At 42.3% G+C, this 19219-nt stretch overlaps 1 protein-coding gene across 2 annotated transcripts; it reads right to left on the bottom strand.

Moving 5' to 3' along the window:
* Positions 1 to 1823: 1823 nt before the first annotated feature.
* LOC128450836 (RAS guanyl-releasing protein 1) lies at positions 1824 to 18269 on the bottom strand. Of its 2 annotated transcripts, none has more exons than XM_053434554.1 (17): positions 18051 to 18242; positions 17278 to 17453; positions 12310 to 12415; positions 10753 to 10815; positions 10538 to 10669; positions 9547 to 9700; positions 9249 to 9422; positions 8313 to 8429; positions 7951 to 8226; positions 7466 to 7546; positions 6577 to 6681; positions 6289 to 6398; positions 5706 to 5850; positions 5532 to 5568; positions 5026 to 5157; positions 3738 to 4051; positions 1824 to 3645 (listed from the first exon to the last, which is right to left on the bottom strand). In XM_053434554.1, the coding sequence occupies exons 1-17, from the start codon at positions 18185 to 18187 to the stop codon at positions 3511 to 3513; spliced, it is 2394 nt and encodes a 797-aa protein (XP_053290529.1). In that variant the 5' UTR covers positions 18188 to 18242; the 3' UTR covers positions 1824 to 3510. The 2 variants fall into 2 exon arrangements, with proteins under 2 accessions (XP_053290529.1, XP_053290528.1); XM_053434553.1 differs by having other exon boundaries at positions 1828 to 3645; positions 17278 to 17450; positions 18051 to 18269.
* Between the last annotated feature and the right edge of the window lie 950 nt (positions 18270 to 19219).

The following is a 19219-nucleotide window of genomic DNA, read 5'->3' as shown; positions in this document are numbered from 1 at the left end:
CCGGAGGTCACGACTGAAAACAGTCAGAGTGAATCTATTTCTTTTGTGTGGATGTGGACGACGCAGAGGAGCTGCGACGTGAATCTATTCTAAAGCTACATGATTCGATTATTAAAGGGGTCTCAGAGTGAGACACAGCAGAGCGGTGATGTTTCTCCTGCCCGGCCCTTCTCCTGCTACACTCATCTGTTATCATCAAGGTTAATTAAAAAACTCACCGCGGCGTCACACAATTATCAAACCACCTCCAGAAGATTCTCTCAAAATGTCTCTTTTCCTCTTTTTCCCCTCCCACTAACAGTTTCTCTTCCTCTGCTCCTCCACTGAGGTCCTGTGGCCATCGTTGGAACTTAATGAACTTGTTTTAATAATCAAGGGAATTAATGTGGCGTCTCTGTTTTCCTGCCGCCACCGGCTCTCCTCCTCTCCATGTTTGCACTGTGTAACATTTTGTGTTCTTTTTGTGTTCTTCTGCGTGTCCTAGACTCAGCTTTCAGGGGAACATAATGGGATGTTCCGCATCTTTCCTAATTAGTTTTGGAGTGTGTTCATTAGACTGAGCACATTCAGTTAAATATGGGGATCTCACAATGGCCCGATTCCCTCAAGTGCCCTGATGTCGGGGTGATAAATCATCTGTCTGCACACTGTAATTAGACTGACTTCTGAGGTGTCATATTTTGCTCTCAGTGTGTGGATTGCTAAGTTATGCAGCAGATGAGTTAACCATCATACGTCTTGAAATCTCCCTCAGGCTCGAAACCACCGCAATTAATTATGTTTACATTCTCCGTTGGGTTTGTAAATGGATTTTAGACTGATTATATTTATCTTTAGGATGACTGCTCTAATATGTCAGGGTAAATACATTTCTCCTCTCAAGCTTGTGCTACAGCTGTGACGGAGGCGCAGGAAGAAGCGGCCTTTGGTAGGGCATCATCCCCTCGAGTTTAATGCGTGTTCTCTCTGTCAATTTCCCTCAGCCGGCCATGATATTGGAAATTATTCAGCATTAGAGTGAGCATGGAGCCTGCTATGCTCCTGCAGCTGCATTGTCACTTTCAAATAGAAGTAAATTAGCTGTCACCAAGGCAAGGCTGGGGAGCTGCTGTTACGCATCAGAGACGATCCTTATTTTTCCTCCACTGGGTCTCTGCTCACTGACCAGCCAGTCTAGAGGCAACAAGTCATTACAGCTGCAAGAAATGAAGACGCACAATATCAGAGTCACATTAATCTATAGAAATGTCCGACAGCGCCAAGAATAGCAGTGCAGAGCTTCTTAAAGAAATGCAGAGAATCTGAGGGATTAAGTGAACGGTTTGGTTGTGTGCTTCTCCAGCTGCAGACAGTCGCCTTCTCATTATCGACCGACATTAACTGCAGAGCTGGACTCATTACGAGCAGCAGAGCCCAGGGGACCGGGCAGATTGGCACAGTCTCCAGTCAAAGGTGTGACACACAGCCGGTCCTCAAAGGTTCACGTCTCCACAAATCCATCCATCCACGTTATAGACGTAAAGAAATGTCTCCTCTATTTCATTTAAATATTTTTTTTTTAACTTTACAGTAAAAGTAAACTCATTTAAAGTTGTGTCTGACTCTGATCCCCCTTTGCTCTCTAATTTGACAGCAACAGTCTCACACACAGCTAATTAGAGTGCAACATCTACAGTGCAGGCCCTGGGGCATCTGGAAACTGGAAGTCAGCAATCATTAACAAGACGCTGGAGGAACATTATGAGGCTTTAGTGACCTCCAGTGGTCAAGCAGAGCAGCACAGGCAATTGTTTTATATAGAACTCACACAGTTTATTATAACAATAAGATAACAATACTGAGGGGGGGGGGGGGGGGGGGACCTATAACTAAGACGACACAGTGCATATATACAGAACATTATACATAGTACAAACACATCTATCTCCACTCCCAATCAGGGCACAACACTGCTACAGTGGACCACTCAGTAATTGAATGACATGGCTGCACGATAAAAATAGAAAGTATCAATATGATGCCAACACACACACACACACACACACACACACACACACAAGCATAAAAAATTCACAGAAAGTACCAGCACACTGTACAAAATGTTCATTTATCTCACTCTTTGAACCATTGTGTAGTGTTTGAGACAATAAATATGAACGCAGCGCTAACTTCAGTGCTGTTGAGGCCGTTCTGACTGTGCTGATATTTCATTCTGCTGCTATCATCAATTGGCTCTTATTAGTTTATTATTACTAGATGTTCTAATAGCATCATAAACTACTCCGATACAGACAAAAATGCCAGGTTGGGCATCGGCGAGTCCGCAAATATATGTAGATCCGATACCAGGACTTATAAATAAGTAAATTAGATTCACGCAGATAAAACTTCCCTTTTCTTTTCCTGGAAATCCCTTCTTTTTCACCACATTAAAACAGCAGTTATGCTTTACTGACATTGAGGTGAAAGGAGTGATTTCTGGTAGTGTAGCGTTAGCCAGCTAGCCAGCTAGCTAAAATGGCAGCAATTTGGGAATATTTCTCACTGCAAAGTCCCACAAGTAAAATCAGCGACATGTATGTATAAAAGATTTCGAGGGTTGTCCCCAATTACAGCTCTAGCAATCCCATAAGGAACAATCATAAGAAAGAGCAAAAGGAGGTCACCAACGCAAATGGGGGAAAAGGAAGAAGAGCAGCAGATTTCTTTGGAAACAAACATTCGAATGACGTAATAAATTCAACAAAGACAGTCCCAAATTGGTATTCGTCTTGGCCGATATGCAGTCCAGGTATTGGTTTTGGTATCGGGTGGGAGGAAATGGTATTGGAACATCTCTAATAATAATAATAATAATAATAATATTTATAATAACACATCTGTCATACATGGCACAACTTGTTTTTGATAGATATTTCGCTGCATACAGTTCACTGCGGTCCCTCATTTCTGTTTTATGTTCAACATAAATGTCTAAGGCCATTAAATGATCAAAAATTGATCAACACATTTAGCTATATTTTCACTCCAATACGTCACTCCTTCATACAATGTTCCCATACTTTTCACAGAACTCAATTCCAACTGGTACTACTCTATGGGCTCAGCCAATTGCAATTTTCCTGTAAAACTGTACAAGGGACTCTTTCTGCTCACTTCTGTAAAGGTAACACTTCAGCCTTTAAGCATCATCATACTGTAAAGTGGCTTTGGTGTGTGTTTTGTTTTCGTATCAAATTGGTAAACTGTATTAACAGCACTAAGCATACACACTTAAAAAAAACCTTAACCTCATTATTGGTGCCATACTGCTTGGAATATATTTTTGATTGCATTGTTTCCCACTGTTTACCACCTGATGCCTGGTTGTCTAGGTTTCTTTACACAGATAAATTACTTGCACTGTTAATGACCACCAAGTCAAATATTGAATCCAGATGTAATGCATGCCCCCATAAGGGGGCAGCAGTGGTCTCCCTGGAGGAGGCTCAGTAAACTGTATGAACAGGACTAGGATGAGGAGTCTTCCTCCACAGGGTGGAGAGCGTGTCTCTTCAGCAGCGTCTTTAAGATCTCCACCTCCCGCTCGGTCTCCTTCAGCTTCCTCCGTAGTGTCTCGTTGTCTTCCTGCAGCCTCTGGTTGTCCTGGGAAAGACACAGAAGATTTGTATTGACACAGCTGAGGTGCCTTCAAGAACCGTGTAGAGAAAAATGGAAACTTTGGTTTTGATACGCACCGAATCTAGAGATTCAAATGTAGGTTTGCTCTCCTCCTCTGATTCTTTAGGCTTTTGCATGACAGAAGCTCTGTTTTCCCACTTGGCACAGTGTTTCCTCTGGGGTACCGGGCTGGGACACGAGGTGAGGGGGGGCACTGCTGGGACTAACAGTGCAGGCTGAGGGCGACTGGCTGAGGGGGATGCAGTGAAAGCCGCCTCTGTCTGGGTGCAGCTGTGGACCTTCCGGGGCCTCAGAATGGAGGTGACTGGGGACTCCGGGCTCCAGTCTTTGCTGTCATCAGTTGGATAGGGGAAGGGACAGTCTTCTGAACCTGAAGAGTGCGACAGGAAGTTATTATTCCTAATGAGAGATATTAAAACTTTAAAATCTTCATGTTGGAGAATAATACTTTATGCTAAATGCCAAATATCACAGATCTGCAGTTGGAGCCATGCTGGTCTCTTCCAGCATGGAAGTGCAACCCCCCTCCCACTTAATGTCTCTGTTCCCCAAAACCAAAACACAATACCTCTTCTTTTAAATCTCACCTCAAAACCTTCCCCTTTGTGAAATCTTTTAACAATGTTTGATTTGCATTTGTTTGATTAAATGTTTTTTATCTCTTGTGGCTAATGTTCTTTTAGTCTATATTTTTAGGTTTTATTTCTTCTTGTTAATGCACTTTGTAACATTGTTAGGGAAAGTGCAAGGTAAATAAAGTGTAATATGATTATCATAAATTAACCATAAAACAAAACATCAAGATAGAGATGTAATTTATAGATCTATAGATACCAAACCCTCTGTTTCATTTATAGTAGGGGCTGTTAATATAGTCTGTGTTTTTAAGATGTTTCTTGTTGTGCCAATCCCCTTTAAGTAAAACTGAAAGTACTTCTGCTCTGAATACAATAGCCTTCTTGCAGCAGGTGGGTGTCTCAGTATTACTGTAAATGAAACGACTGGAGGGAAATCACCCAGACTGTAGACCCTGCACTCTGATGTTCTTTACTTTCAGATGCTGCAAGCTAATGTGAAGATACCTAAACTATGATTTGGGGCATTTTGCTGCAGTGTGTGCCAGGCAGTGGCTGCACAATTTCTAGAATAATCCCAATACGGCATTTGTGACAGTTCACATGATGGCACATAGCATAAAGATTTAGTGATTATTTCCCTGTTAGATGCAAGTTGTTGTCTTCATAATTTGTATTTGTTGTGACTGTGATTAATAATAGCATGTGTATAAACGGGACTCTATACATATATATAATTCCGCGAAAGAACCCCATCACCCCTACCCACCCTCATAGGTGCCTGCGGTGACGGGCGTTGAGCTCGGTGTAGGACTGTCTGTGGCATTGGACACTTTGGCGTTCTTCTTGCACTCAAACGCCACCTGGTCCTTGCACAGCTTGTGGCAGTTCATTCCGCAGTCTGTGCAGAGCAGAAGAATGTGCAACATGTTAGAACAGGAATCAGCGGCAGTCCAACTTTGACAAACTGACTTCTGTTTGAACACTATCGGTTCTGCAAATGCAACGCTCAGACCTTTGCATGCTCACTGCAAATAGTTCTCGTCTGTTTTGAAGGTTGGGGGAGGAGCGAAGATTGTGGTTCTGACTGCAAACATTCTGTATTTGATGTGCTGCAGGGTTCAGCTCGCTTTATGCAACATATAAAACCACAGGGCACCTTCCTAAGATAGCTTCCCTTTACCTGCACTACACTGTCTACAACTCCTCGGCTTGAAAACCAAGCCTGATACTGACAATTGTCAAAGAAACGAAGCTCTGAAGTGCAACAACTACCTTTGCATCTGTAGCCTTGCTTGATGACACCCCACAACTGTGAAGAAGAAAAAAAACACTCAATAATTATGGAATATAAGCCGGATTAAATGTGATAATGGTATTTGCAGTGATGTAGTACAACAGTGTTTGTGTCTCAAACAGCTTAATTCTTGAGTTTGTGCGCTGACTTACAAATCCTGAGCAGTTGTCGCAGAAGGTGGGCTTCATGTAAGTGGTCTCCTGGAATTTGTGGACAAACCCAAGTCCAAGTTTGGAGCAGAGGACGCTGGCCCGCATGAAATAGGCTGTGATCTCCTCTCTGCTGATGAGGCCTTCCCTGGACAACCCCAACACACACACACAGTATAATGTAAGAGAGGAAACGACTGGAAATGATTTTACTTTTCCACAGACATTTTTGGACCTGATTTATTTATGAATGCACCCACTCATCTGCACCGTGTGCTAAACATAGAATGCCACTTTGTCACTGTGTGATGTGAAATCATGGTAACATTATCTGTGATAGTTTTCATGTTCAGGAATCACATGCAGCACAGGGCGTGTGTGAGAAAAAAGTTAGTGGTGGGGGTATGGTTAGTTCTGCAGCTATTATGTGTTTCCTGTTGCTCCGCTCATCAGAAAAAATATCACTTTGGCTTCCTCTCCTCTGAAGTCACAAATGAGCCCTGTCTCTGTGTGTGTGAGTGTGTGTGTGTGTGTGTGTGTGTGTGTGTGTGTGTGTGTGTGTGTGTGTGACCTGCTAAACACTCACTTCTCTTTGTCCATGACACAGAAGGAAAATGGAAAGCTAGCAGCAATTTTCTCAAATTCCTCTTGAGAAATGAAACCGTTCTCGTCGTGATCGTAGTTCTTAAACACAGACTGCGAAAGACAAGAGGAAAAAAAACCTTAGGTGCTGGCCTGATCGTGAACAATGGCCACAAGAGCTTGCTGTCATCGTGACGGCGTGCAGAAGAATAGTTAAAATAAATATTATAGTTATATAACAGTTTTAGTCAGCAGCTATGCGGAGGCTACAATTTAAAACAGAAGCACTCACGTCCACCATTCTCTGCACATGTTTGCTGATGGTTCGGCGGTCCGGTTTGGGAGCCACTCCTGATCCCCACTCCACAACCACAGGAGGTCTTGAGGGGGTGGATGGCTAATGTGTAAGTCGTTAAAAATCAATATGACATATATTATAAATATATACAATATTATCTGGACAATTCATTGAGACTAAATCTATGTAGAGAGTGCTCATCAGTAGCAGAAGAAACTCAGTTAAATAATGGACAAATAAAAAAAAAAATTTAAAAGCCAAGCTAACTGGTTGCTAGGTGTAGCCACAGACTGTTAATAAGATGGGCAACATGACAGCTCCCAACAAGTGAAGCCAAAGTCTCTTGATTGCCACCTGTTGGCTGTTTGCAGTATAGGCCATAAACCCTGCCTCCTCCATGCTTGTGGATGGGACATGGACCAACTATAAAGTCAAACTACACATCAGTCAAATTTTTCAGAAAGATGATTTCTGTCATTTTTGGTTCTTTTATTCATGGTTGACGGCTGACACTCACGATTCATTTCTGGATAGTTGGAGAAAGTGGGGATTGATCGTCCATCTTTATATACAGTGTATTGCTGTGGATATTTAGTGTCCAGGGTGCTATCGATAATCTCAACTACTCAAGAGTGTGAATAAGTGCCATCCCCAAAATACCAAATTCTTCAAGACTTTTTCATCTTTTGCTTTTATCCGTTTGCCCTGTAGCTAGTTAGGTGGGTATCTGGCAAATGACAGGCTAGCTGTTTCCCCAACAGTCTCTAAGCTAAGCTAATATTCATCACTTGCTGTATCTTCATTTTCACTCTACGGACACGTTTTACATCCCATCTACTGGTAGATAACACAGAACATAAACATCATGTTATTCATCACTCACCGGTGCTTTACAGTTCTTGGGTTCCCTGGTGTAAGACAATTCATAGATCTCATCCTCTGTGTAATAAAGGTCCAAGGACAGCTGTGGGGAAAGAGCGAGCACATGTCAGCACATGGCTTGTAAACAGAAAACAGAAAGAGCTCTTTGTGTCTCCACATTTCTCCTTGAAACATGTTTTTGATGAAGGCCAATCGGGTCACAGGCTACTATTGTCTGTTCATGGGCATTCTGTCGTTTAAGTACGATTAAAAAGCACACACAGCGCACAGATAACACAACAATACAGCAATCTCAACTCACTCTGTCACACTCAGTTTGTCACCCACACACTCATAGATACTAGTCTCTCATCCCACCCACACTGGGGCAGACAATCCACATGCTGTAACACCCTCATTTGCATCTGTGCCTGCGTTCAATGCAATGCAGTGATTCACACAAAGCTTCATAATAGTTTTTAAAAAACAAACAGAATGGTGAACAACCGTCAACAGATGGACAAGGTCCTTGTTGGCGTCCAGCCTGGGTGGGATCTGCTGGAGCTGGATCAGCTCGTTGATGTGGCTGTAGATGGCCTGGAGCTTCTGGACGTTGACCTTGTTGTCCTCTACGTAGTCCGACATGGCCTCATTGACGGATATAAGGTCTTTGAGGTGGACGCCCAAGATTGGGATTTTAAAACCTGTACACCTGCTGTAAGCTTGTCTATAGTTGTCATAGTTTCTGCATGAGGACAGCAGGTCAGTCATCTCGTTCAGCATCTAGGGATTAAACAGTATTTATTTCAAAAGAATAAAATGAGACTCAGCTTTTAAGTCCTCGTTGTAGGATTTTAGTTGTCGTTTACCTTCGTGACCTCACTAGGTACGTGCGAGGTTGTGTCTTTCAGTCTGGAGATGGAGCTGTGACAAAGGCCCCCAACCACTGCCATTAATGTGTTGTAGTTGTGCATAAGATGGAGACTCTAGAGGACACACACATAAAAACACATGCATCAGTCTATCCACGCGCACACATATAAACACGCACAATTAAACTTGTTCCAGGTATCCCTGGTTATATGATTCACAACACTGCCATTACATAAGCCACTTACAGTGTTGGCTTTTCTTATGCTCTGATATCTCACTCTCTTTTTGAAAGTGCCTCTCCCTCTCGTTCAGTTCTCTAATTCGTGCTGTTGCTGGAGCATTATGGTGTGAAATTCGTTCCCACACTCTTGGGACTTGAGGTTGACAGCAGTAAGCAGCAGCAGCAGCAGTCTGGTGCATTAGTGTTACAGTGCAAGAGGCCCCTCCAGAGTAAAAGCATGCTTAACGGTTCCTTTACGCCAGCACATCACCTTCTCGGCAGGTCGCATGCAGCTTCATACTGAAGTGGTTTTAGCAGACAAGGTCTGATCGGCAGCTACTGTCACGAGTTTCTCTTTTCCACTTCCACTAACTCAATGTGTGAGTGCACTCTGCTTGGCGGCTCCATTAGCTTGCATTCAGTTAATACTTTTCTTTTGGTAAAATCTTTGGATATGCTAAAAGGCTGCAGCAGAGCTCTTGAGATTCATTACCAATTCTCTGTGAATATGCATTATGCAACTACCAGTTATTTAGCATCTATGGTGTCTACAGTGTGATAGGCAGTCATTAGTTAAATAATGTGTGTGAACAATAACACGTAGACGCAAGCAAAGAGAGAAAAGTGTCAAATATGGTTCCCTTTTTTTCTCGCTAAGTGAGGAACAGAAATTGTAAGAGCAGAAATAGTGATGGGTTGATTCAACCACTACCTTTGCAACGTGGATAAACTTGGTGAAAACCTCAGCTCTCAGCTGAGCGGTCGGTCGGCTCAGCACCATCAGCTGAACCCACTGGGAGATACCATTACACAGTGCAATGGAACGCTCCATCACAGGGATGTCCTTCATGCAGCAGCTGCGAATGTAATTCTGATAGTCTACAAACTGATGGAGAGATCAGAGACAGGAGAGTTAACTGCTGCACGGAAACTGCAAGGCATTTCCCCTGAGGAGGAAATGCTAAGTGTTTTTTTTTCATGTTTGAACTGTCATGGTCGTGTGTACTCACTGAAATCCTGCAAAAAGATTTAAACTCCAAGAAGGTCAGGTGCTCGGCCAACTCGATGGGCTCCAGGTGATCGAAAAGAAGAGAAACCTTCCTCTTTTTACTGCTGTTGGCTTTCATCTTCTGGCTGGCCTTCCACGACCAATCCCGCTCATTTCTACAACACACCACGAAAGAATGGTGAAGACAGATTTTTGCTCCTGAGTGAAGGTTGTGGCTTTACACTCTTCATTATGGACAGAGAAATACAAATGATGTATTGATATATATATTGGACTTTAGTTATATTGCTATTGGTAAAGATTATATTGTTATATATTGTTTTGTCACCCAGCCTCATGACAAAGTCAGTAATAAAAAAATTACCTCCCGCTTTACTACAAAATTGCAGCTAGTAAAGGAGGCAAGAAATAATGCACATTGCATTTTATAATTCATGTAATGATACTGCCAAGAACTAAATTAGTAAATTAATTAGTTGAAAATTTTGAAATAAAGCTGGATAAGTTCATTAAAAACCATTAAAGCAAAATATCTAAAAAATATATATTTTCTGTTTCAAGGAGTCCTTCAAGGATATAAACTAAATATCATTGGGTTTTGAAGTCTAGAGGTTTTTTTTTTCAAAGAAATCAAGTTATATTGCCTAAGAAATTGCAACACATACTTTATAGTTTTCTGACATTCTATAGATCAAAGTTTCTAAAAAAGAGAGTGAGTGAGTTTACTTTACAGTGAAACAGTTGTTAGCAGTGTTGTCAAATGTGACGTATAGCATCAATTGGAAAAGGACAATCAAAAAGTGTAAAACTGTGTCTGATATCAAGCAAGTGACAAAACCTTCAGATCTACTCTGAAGCCACCTCCACAGCCTAAAGGTTTGTCTGTTTTCCTGATCGTATCTGATCTCAGGACTTTCCACGACTGAACAAACAACTGAGACTCATGTAGACCTCGTGTCTCAGTCGCCAGCTGGTCAGACATTAACACTTACATCCATTTGGTCTCTAGGAGAGAGCAGAGATGCTCCTGTCCCTGCTCCCTGATCAGCTCCCGGAACTGCTCCATGCTGTCTGACAAGCTGTGGTGCAAGCGGAACATCATCCAGAACTCCTGGATCCAGTGTCTGGAGATCAGAGATGATATATGACTGATGAAAACACACAGAGAGGGACAGACTCTGACAATGTGTCAGTGTGTTAGACTGACCTGATGAGATAGCATATCCTCTGACACTCTGTTGCCTGCTCATTGTCCATCGCTGTTTTGAATGTAAGGACTTTGGTAAAGGAATAATACAAACAGATCTTTCTGAGTTGTTGTTCTTTGTTGTGTCATTTTCGGAAAGTGGTTAAGTTTCAGCCACACTTTGGATTTAGGTGAAAGTATCTCACCAGTGAATGGGCTGATCTCAGACGTAATGCACAACAGATATGTACAAATTAGCATATGGTTCTCTCCCACAGACTAACAACTACTGAGAAAAAACTATAGAAACTCAACTAAAAGGAAAACAAGTGACATTTGGAAATGTGGGAGGAGGCAACTGCATGAGGCAGAAACCAGATAAGCATCACTGAATGAATCATGCTGGCATGCAGAGGTAGGTGAAGAACAGAATTTAAGAGAAAATACACAATCCATGTTCACATTCCGAAGAGCTAACAGTTGATTAATATGCATTGTTTAGTCGCAGGACTCAAAAGATGTTTTTAATCAATGTCGTCAGCCCTAAGATTGTGATTCATTGCTGCGGCCGATCTGCCCTATATTCTGCACTTGTTGACTGAAAACAACATTGTCCTGTGAATTTATATACAGTACACACAAAAGTATTATCTTATTATGCGCAGCAGCTTTTATAAAGAGACTAACAGCACAGCTCTTGAATGGCAGAAATCAGCTTGAAGTGATGCACATAAAAAGGCTAATTGCGTCATGGGAGCAGAAGATCTGCCCACGCAATCCCAAGGCCAGACGGCGATGAAGGCTGTTAATGGCCCCCGTGTCTCTTCCCTGGTCCTAACCCACACACTGCATTCATATGATGTATCCTTTTGGGTCCTGGGCTCAGAATGAGAGGGTTAAAAATAGCAGAGGGGGCCATTCGCTGTTGCGCGCAGTGACGTGGGTTCATGTGAGAGAGGGTCCTCTTTAACCAAAGGAGGGTCTGTTTTTATATATATATAGCTGAAGAGCATTTGTATGTGAACAAGGCAGAGGTAATTAACACCTGAAACCCCGAGGCAGCGCTCCGGGTCCTGTGAGCTCCTCTGAGAGGCTTCATGACGCCACTGCTTTTTCCTGAATAGAAGTATACGGGCCCTCAACTCAAGTAACCAGACATTACAACAAAACAAAACAAAATTGTCTTGTGTGACGTGGAACATATGAAACCGACAGAACCGAACAGAACTCTGATTCCCTGGCTGTTATTAAAAGAGCATGAGAAACAGTCCACAGAGTCAACGGAGTTTACACAGTGCATCTAAAAATGGCTCAATAACAGACGTGAGGGGTCTACGCGGCACCAGGAGTAAACACAAACTGCCACTTTCCTATCAGAGTTTTGCGCTGACAGCTCCTGGCTGCGTTGGAAGCCAAGTACGAGCTTGATCGCCCGTTGCTGTTGACAACGAAACAAAAGCGGCACACAGGGAGCCGGTGATCTGACCCCTAGTTACTCTTGGTTTCTCCAAATTGGCCAGTGAACCGTTGGAATCATCTGTGGCGCTCGGAGCGTCACCGCGGGCAGTGGAAGGATATAGAGTGATGAGTTTGTCCAGCAGATCACTGGACGAGATGAGGAGACGGTGCATGGTCAGGGTGATGTTCAGCAAGTGGCCGCTCCCGCACACGCAACCGCTTGAATCTGCAACACAGAAACGCACACACTCGAGTCTTTGCAGCAGAGTGGAGCAGCATTACAGGACAGCATGTCATCTCCTCGAAATAAAACTTGTGTCGGGGACATGTGGTTTCCCCTGAATACATCAACCGAGAATCACATCTTGCGTATGACACATCACATTTGTGTTTTCATACTTGTGCTTCAGCCATTTAGCCTCCCTGCAATCTGTGGGGCTGAATGGATGTTTGTGATGTGTTTAGTGGACATACAGGCTGAGGGTTTACAACAGATGTACACTTAATATATTTTGGTTTGTCTGTAATCATTTAAATGTTTAACTTATTTGAATTATAGGGTTGAAAATAATATCAATACATAAATTTGACTGGAAAGGGTAACTGAATATCAATAATGATTGATAGATCAGCAGATAACAAATCTATTCTCAACACCTTTGATTATCAATTAGTCATTTGTCATGTTTACAAGAAAAATATAAAAAAAAATATCTATATAATTTATATAAAATGTTTCAGGCTATATTGATATGATGGACAGCAAATTGATATCCCTATATAAAGTGTTTCAGCAACTCACAGATTAGATTAGATTACAAATATTGATATTTGATTACAAATTCGATCTTATCAAATATTTTATTGAGATGACGACAATTTAATTTAACTGTAAAGCTCCAGATTTATCCACACAGACTTAGATTAACCAGGCGAATCACAGACAGATGACTGACCGAGCCTGTTTCTGAAAATGATCCTCTGATCATGTGAACCTCTTCTGCTTGTTTCCCTCAACTTTTCCTCTTCCTTTCTCCTCACATACATCACAGTTTGGTTACTCTCTTTTTGACCAGAGCGTATTTCCTTATCTGTCTCATCTGACTCTACGCAACAACTGACACCTTGAGACCCACATAGAGAGAGAGAGAAAGAGAGAAGAAGGTTTTATTTTCAACCACTTTTTTGAATTGAAACATGAGATACCACATGATTGTTGCATCATGCCTCCGCCAACCAATCAAATAACAAGTTATACGGTCACAACCGCTCCCTCTGTTGTTGAGTCGAGTAATGAAGTGTTGTTGTACATTGTGATGCCACTGAAAGTTCCCATTGGACCTTTTCAATTTAATGTCATTGCTACATCACTTCATCCAGTTAAGACATTTGACTGGACTATTCATAATTAAAGGAATAGTTAGTTCTGGGCAAACACTTGTTTTGTGATGTTAGAGTGACCTTGCCCTTTGACCTTCAACAACCAAGTGAATCTCTGTTCCAGATGTTCCCTGGGTACACACATGAGGCCAAAAATGTCTCTTGTGAAGTCACATTGTATTGACGTATAACCTTTAACCACCAAAATCTAATCAAATCATCCTCGAGTGTGAGTGAATCTGACCAATACATTACGCTAGATTCCTTAGATATCACCGTCACGCAGCCAAATATATCTTTTGAGAGGTCACGGTGACACTGATCGTTGACCACCAAATTCTGTGATTCCAAGTGAAAGTTTGTCTTAGAAACTCCCTTGAGAGGTTCCAGAGATATTCTGGTTATGAGAATGACAAGTACAGATGAACAAACCGAAAACACAACGCCCCCAGTCACTGCTCTCTGGCAAAGAGGCATCAAAATATTCCATAAGATCACAACTTTCAAGAACAACTCACATGCAGTGAATTGGTGGCTGATATAAAGAAAACCATTTAACTGTAGCTTGAAAATGTTATTTATACAGTATACCATGAGAATATATTGAAAGCTTTTTAAATCTTCCTCAAGCTGAGTATCACTTTGCGCTCTCACAGTATCTTGACAGTATCGAGGACATCAGGCATCTGAGGACCCACTTTTAAACCACATCACCTTGGAAATACCTCAGACGCTATGGCAACATGTTTTCTAATCTTTGTTATCTGAGAGCAACTCACAACTCCAGCCGCAGCTGACTAATCCAGCCCGCATATCCTGCATGGGGTGTGTTTCTGTTTGCTAGATACAGCAGCTTCCAGTTAAACCCAGTAGACTCCCCAGTTGAGACAATAGGAGACTAAAAGAGAAGTGAAACGTTCACTTGTGTTCAATAATACATGGCTTGTAAAGTAGCAGAGCGCAGATGTAGTTAAAACATGTGCATAAAGAAAAACCCACCTGCCTGATTTAGTTCAATGTACTCGTTTGTATTAGGTGTGAAGCAGCCAGACTCAGTACTGTGGCAAACGCACAACAGGAAGCCATGACTCCCTGTCAAATAAACAATTGCTCCATCTTTTTTTTTCACAACTTTCCAACCACTAACCCTCCCAGGGTTAATTGCAGGAGGAAATCCCCTCCGGACCGTCTGTTTGGCGACTGGAAAATTAGGAAAGCTACAGCCGCCCGCTACACTGGAGCTGTGCGATACTGTATGGAAACAAACACTGCCGAGGGCATGCGGAGCCTGGCCTACTTCTGAGGTTATCTCAGACGCTCATCAGCCACATGCAGGTTTTGGTGTGGCTCGTGGATATTTCCTTGTTTTGACAGACACTATCCGTCTGGATGGTCCCTTTGTTTCAGAGGATTTAGAGTCAGATGCAGGATGATGATTATCTCCCTGCGCACTGTGCAAAACACTCGCTTCATGGATAATACTGTTTGTATGCACGCATGCTTTAGAGAAGTGATTCCCAACCAGGGCTATTTTTCTCAGTTCTCCTAGAGTAGTTCAACTGTTGTGATAAAACAGAAAATATAATTTGCAAACAAATCATTTGGATGATTTGCTAAGTCAAGTCCATTAAATATATCTGTATATATAATTGGTCATTGGTCAAAATAGATTGATTAAAAAGTTATGGATAAATACTTTTCACTAGATCCTGATTTTCCTTTGGGTCTGCACCGTACTTTACACACACAAATAACAGACTCCTAGACATATCAGTTTTTTTTTTCATGAAGATCCATAAATGATTATCTGAGAAATCAATGAAAGTGTTGAATAATGCCCTATCTCTCAATGTGTAAGAACATTTCCTTGATCCGCCCCTTGATACTAGACCACATCAAAATTATTTATTGACCCATACAGTAAAACCTCCTTCAACCAAGTTATATGATCATCTGTCCAGTAGTTTGAAAACCGACTCTCCTCTGTGGAGGTAATAATGGATTAATACATATAAGATAAGATACAATGTAATAATGGAAAACGTCTTAAAATATACATGGATAAAGGTAGAGAATAATCAGCTGAAACAGAGGAAAACCACTATAGTTAATGTAATGGTTTTGAATAGTGAACTAAGTCATGAGTAGTTGAAACATCTTGTCTCTGCCTTTCCAGGTACTAATAAGAACCCAAACTTTGACTGATCAGCAAAAGCATCTAAAATTATCTCTACATTGATAATATTAGTAGAAATCTATAATAAGTATAAAAACAATTACAATGAACACATTTGCAACATGACAGTCTGATCGAAAGTACCTGGATCCACTGTTTTGCGTCTTATAAATGTCACCAATTAATAAAAATGTCAAATAAATATGCAACTTGTACAGAGGCTACATGAGTTAAGTTGAGTATGATCAGAGCGTGAAGCACAGCCCAGTGCGGCCTAAGAGAGAGAGGGTGATGATGTCAATAGCTATTGATCCACACCTCATAGCGCTCTGCATTTCAAAGGCTGGGCCAGCATCTGAGGGCCACTGCTCATGGAGCTGACCTTTCGGCTCAGCCGGGCTTGAAGCAGCCATCGGGTTATCCTTCAAATAGCTCTTACGTGCACGCTCACATTTGAAAAGGTGGCAGGAGCCCCTGACCTCAGGGGTTCGCCTGTGATGTGGGCCAGGAGCATTAGGGCTGAGCACAGTTTTATCAGGAGAGGCCATTCAAGGAAAACCCAAGTCATGACAAACCATAGTCATGACACAATTGATCGTATCTGGAGCATGTTCGGATGAATCCAGTTTGTTTGCGTCGTGACAGTGAAATGATCTTTTGATATTGTACGATGGTGTTCCTTAACTCTGATTTACTCCTGTTTCCGTTGTGAATCAGAAATGAGCGACAGGCTGTCAGTAGTTTAAGTGTCTGCCTCTCTACAGATAAATGTTGTTATGGGATGTCATTTTATGTGCAGCCCATGGTCACCCCTCTCCAATGCTCCCGCTCCATTTGTGTAACCAGGCAACGACCATTTGAATGCCTGTCTCTTCAGAGACGCAATCACCATAACTCTGAGAGCCCTCCAGACAACTTGACGAGGCCAATGATCATCGCTTGATTGATCCAAACTCCAGCCTACTCAATGCTCACTGCTGTGATTTTTTTCCCCTAACAAAAATCCCTCTATTAATCCTGCATCCAGTTAAATATGACTAATAATACAATGATCGTTAAATACCATGGCCGTCTAATAGTTGCAGAAACGTATCACCATGGAGGACATTTTCACCATATCAGACCAGCTTCACTGGGAGATATTTATTCCTCAAAAGACAAAATACCAAACTAAACATTACCAAACTTGGTTGTATAAGGAGATTCCATTCAAATGCAAAACACCACCCTCCTCTTGTTGAGGGGTCCTGCCCGAACTTGTCAGAGTTTTGTGCCAAAATGCCAGAAAAAGAAGTGAGAAAAACAGAAGCTTCATAGAAACTCATGTTATCAGCCGTTAAGGAAGGTTTTCAATATTGAGGCTTGCAGCCTGGCACAGACGAGCACTGCAGACCAGTGTGTCTTTCTTCTACTTCTTCTTCACAAAGACATCATTAGAGTTGCATGATTACAATATACTGCAACAGTACATACACACCTACACTTGCTGTGCAATCTGTGTAAACTAAAGAGCCAGCTCAGCGTGGACTTACCAAAGGACTGCAGGCAGGCCTGGATGATGCCCTCCCAGCTCGCCCCCTTAGTGAGGGGACCCAGGGGCATCATGGATTTGGACGGGGCCGTCTGGGCCGGGCTGGGTCTGTGGAACCTGTGAGGAAGTCCAGGTGGAGAAACTCTAGCCCTGGAGCTGCATCTTGGAGTCGCACTACTTGAGAAAGAGCAAACGCAATAAGGAGTGAGGAGAGAGAGGAGGGTTGGATGTAGGCAAAAAAGTGTGTCTCAGTTTGCCTATGAGCATATATAGTGTGTGTCTTTCAAACCATGCTATAATGAGACCACAGATTATTACACATGTGAAGTGTAGCAAAAAAGAAAAACAGTATAGAGCTATTGTGTGAATTAAAAACCACCTCCTCTACCACCCACACGGAATGTTGCCATTCATTGTTCTCATTTCCTTCCTTTAAAGGGGGGGGGGGGGGGGGGGGAATACCAGTTAATCGCGGACATCCAGTTGAAAGTGAGCAGTAAACAAGAAGGAATATGCGTGAAGCACTTGAATGCAGCAGGTCAGAAAGTTGTAACAAGTGAGATTGGGGAGGCTTTGGACCTGTGGCGCTGTTGTGCGTAAAATACTTGGATGGCCCCAAGAGACAAGGCTGCTTGTTAATACTACAGTTAGACGCAGTCTTCAAAACCCACTCTGACGTGCTAGAATCATCAGATCACTGTTGAATATGTAGGCTGAGCACATTGGATCAAAAACCACACCTGTAGCGCCTGAGTAAAAAAGATCCCAACTTACGCATCGTCCTTCCCCTTCTCGTCCGGACTCGCACTTTCGTTTTGGTGGTTCTCTTTCGACTGACATCCCATGGCGAGGTACTGGGCGACGAGCGGCTGAACGAGGCTGTCCATCTGTGTCCTCCTCGATGTGAGCATCTGATCGCAGTGCTCGGCTCTGTGCGCCTCCTCCGCGCTCTCAGCGGCGGCAGCAGCATTGTGCCGAGTCGTCAATGGACGTTACACAATTAAGATTCAGAGTGCGAGTGGGCGGCCGCGCTGCTGTCACTCGCGCACATTGCGCTCCACACTCGTATCCAAAAGTCGTGTTCAGGTTTATGCTTAAATCAAAGAGCTGCTTTAATCACAGGGGAAACTTAAAGCAGCGCTATGTCACTTTGTGTTACCTTAAAGCAGCAGCTTCAAAATGATGCTTCACTGACTTATATCAGGGAGAATGATGAAGGTCTGATTCCTCACCAAGAACCCGTCCTTGCTCTACTTTGTTCAGTAAGTGAATGATAGTTGCAGATTTAATTGCCAGGATCAGGCCCCACAAGTGTATGGAATCCTCTGTTTCCCTGACTTTGTAAAGTAAACATCCTGTAAGTCCACATTTTAACAATAGCTGTTATTACATTAAAAATAATGACTTACTATTATGACATTACTCATTATCTCATAATGTTAATGTACTATTTAAGAATAATGACTTGTTATCTCACAACATGACTCATTGTCTCATAGTTTGAATGTACTATTTCATATTAATGACTTGCTAGCTCATTATTTCTATATTTCTTTTTATCTTATCATTTCGATTTAGCATTCATCTTTTTTTCACTTACTGGCTGAGTCATACCAATCTGTAGATTAAAAAAAACAACTTAGACTTAGAAGTCATTACGAATTAGAAGTCATTAAAAACCAGGGTTTATCTTCATAATTCAGCAAGGAAACTTTTAAATGATCAAGAACACTAAACAGAGTTTGGAATGTTTGTCACATAGACTGTTAATGAAGATGGATGACATTACGGCTCCCCTAAAGTGAAGCCAAAGTGCCTGGATCGCCATCTGATGGCTGACCGCAACATCCTGCCTCCTCCATGTCACTCTCCGGGCCCAATGGATCAGCCTCTTGGGGCAACACTCCAAGACGGTCTTCCATTCTCAATACACCGTTTACAGT

The sequence above is a fragment of the Pleuronectes platessa genome, chromosome 11 (genome assembly GCF_947347685.1).
Source record: "Pleuronectes platessa chromosome 11, fPlePla1.1, whole genome shotgun sequence".
NCBI classification, from domain to species: domain Eukaryota; kingdom Metazoa; phylum Chordata; class Actinopteri; order Pleuronectiformes; family Pleuronectidae; genus Pleuronectes; species Pleuronectes platessa.
Note: the sequence above shows the minus strand (reverse complement) of the source record. Positions and strands in the feature narration are given on the sequence as shown.

What these genes read in the sequence shown, in the direction of transcription:
- LOC128450836 (XM_053434554.1), bottom strand. Translation starts at nt 18,187, where the DNA reads ATGCTCACATCGAGGAGGACACAGATGGACAGCCTCGTTCAGCCGCTC. An exon ending in TGTGTCATGGACAAAGAGAA is followed by an intron (nt 5,851 to 6,288) that starts GTGAGTGTTTAG and finishes GGGGTTGTCCAG; the next exon opens with GGAAGGCCTCATCAGCAGAG. An exon ending in GCAAGGCTACAGATGCAAAG is followed by an intron (nt 5,158 to 5,531) that starts GTAGTTGTTGCA and finishes TGCTCTGCACAG; the next exon opens with ACTGCGGAATGAACTGCCAC.